This window comes from Mus caroli, chromosome 2 (assembly GCF_900094665.2).
Source record: "Mus caroli chromosome 2, CAROLI_EIJ_v1.1, whole genome shotgun sequence".
In the NCBI taxonomy this organism is placed as follows: Eukaryota; Metazoa; Chordata; class Mammalia; order Rodentia; family Muridae; genus Mus; species Mus caroli.
The window spans coordinates 169,790,334-169,791,276 of record NC_034571.1 but is presented as its reverse complement, the minus strand read 5'-3'; the positions used below and the strand labels follow the sequence as shown (position 1 = coordinate 169,791,276).

The 943-nt window shown below is 50.9% G+C and overlaps 1 protein-coding gene across 1 annotated transcript in view; it reads left to right on the top strand.

Moving 5' to 3' along the window:
* Positions 1 to 905, top strand: part of LOC110307740 (CDK5 and ABL1 enzyme substrate 2-like) — a 12,032-nt gene extending 11,127 nt beyond the window's left edge. Inside the window, exon 2 of the mRNA XM_021179946.2 lies at positions 83 to 905. Within this exon, the coding sequence (XP_021035605.2) occupies positions 83 to 179 (97 nt within the window). The 3' untranslated portion in view covers positions 180 to 905. The remainder of the gene's footprint in view (positions 1 to 82) is intronic.
* Positions 906 to 943: the final 38 nt, after the last annotated feature.

The following is a 943-nucleotide window of genomic DNA, read 5'->3' as shown; positions in this document are numbered from 1 at the left end:
TGCCCCTGCTCCAAGGCCTCTGACCCCAGGAGCCACAAGAAAGTCCAAGGAGGGCAAGAACGACCTGCTTTTTACCTTACAGAACCAAGCATGCATCTGGATCGCCAAGACACAAAGGCCTGAAGAAAACCCACTTCATCAAGAACATGAGGCAGTATGACACAAAGAACAGCAGGTGAGCGAGTGTAGGGCCAGGCCTGGGACGGCCACTGTGCTCCCGGACCAGGCCATGTCTCTGGAGGCCAAAAATATGAGACCTGAGCCCTACCCCTGTTGGCAGCAGCCCCTTCTCCATCACCCATTGTCCCCTGACCCTCTATATTATATGCTAANACTGGCTAGCATAGCCAGGCCAGCAAGCCACCACTGTATAATCCCAGGGAAGGGCCACCAGCTGGACACAGATCTTAAGAAAAAGAGACTAGGGAAAGCAAAAATGCCTCCCCACTCCCCAAATGTGCCCAGGATGGAAGGTGCAACCATATTTGGGGTGCATATANAGGATAAGGCAGGGCTATACTTGACAGCACTAAGAGTTACATTGGGGACACACAGATGGAAATGAGGTATATTGGGGGACATATGAGAGGCTTAACTCAAACTAGTATTTGGGTCCCCAGAACAGTGCTAGGCTAGAATCTGGGCAGCTGCATATGCCTGCACTGGTGCAAACACACTACCTGTCACTCTGTTCTCAGTCCCTTCCCCGCTGTAGGTCACTGTGATAAGTATCCCCAGGAACTATTGCTGCAGGACCTGCAAATCCTAAGTCCTGAGACCACAGGGTGGCCTATGGTTATAGCTTTGAGCATCCAGGGGCCCNAGTCCTAANCCCCCCTAGATAGCTTAGTTCTGTATTATATCTAGGTGTTCTCTATTAGCAGTAAGTCTTGTGTTTGCCTGTACTCTGTAGCCTATTGCCGATGAACTTGGCAGCTTCCTG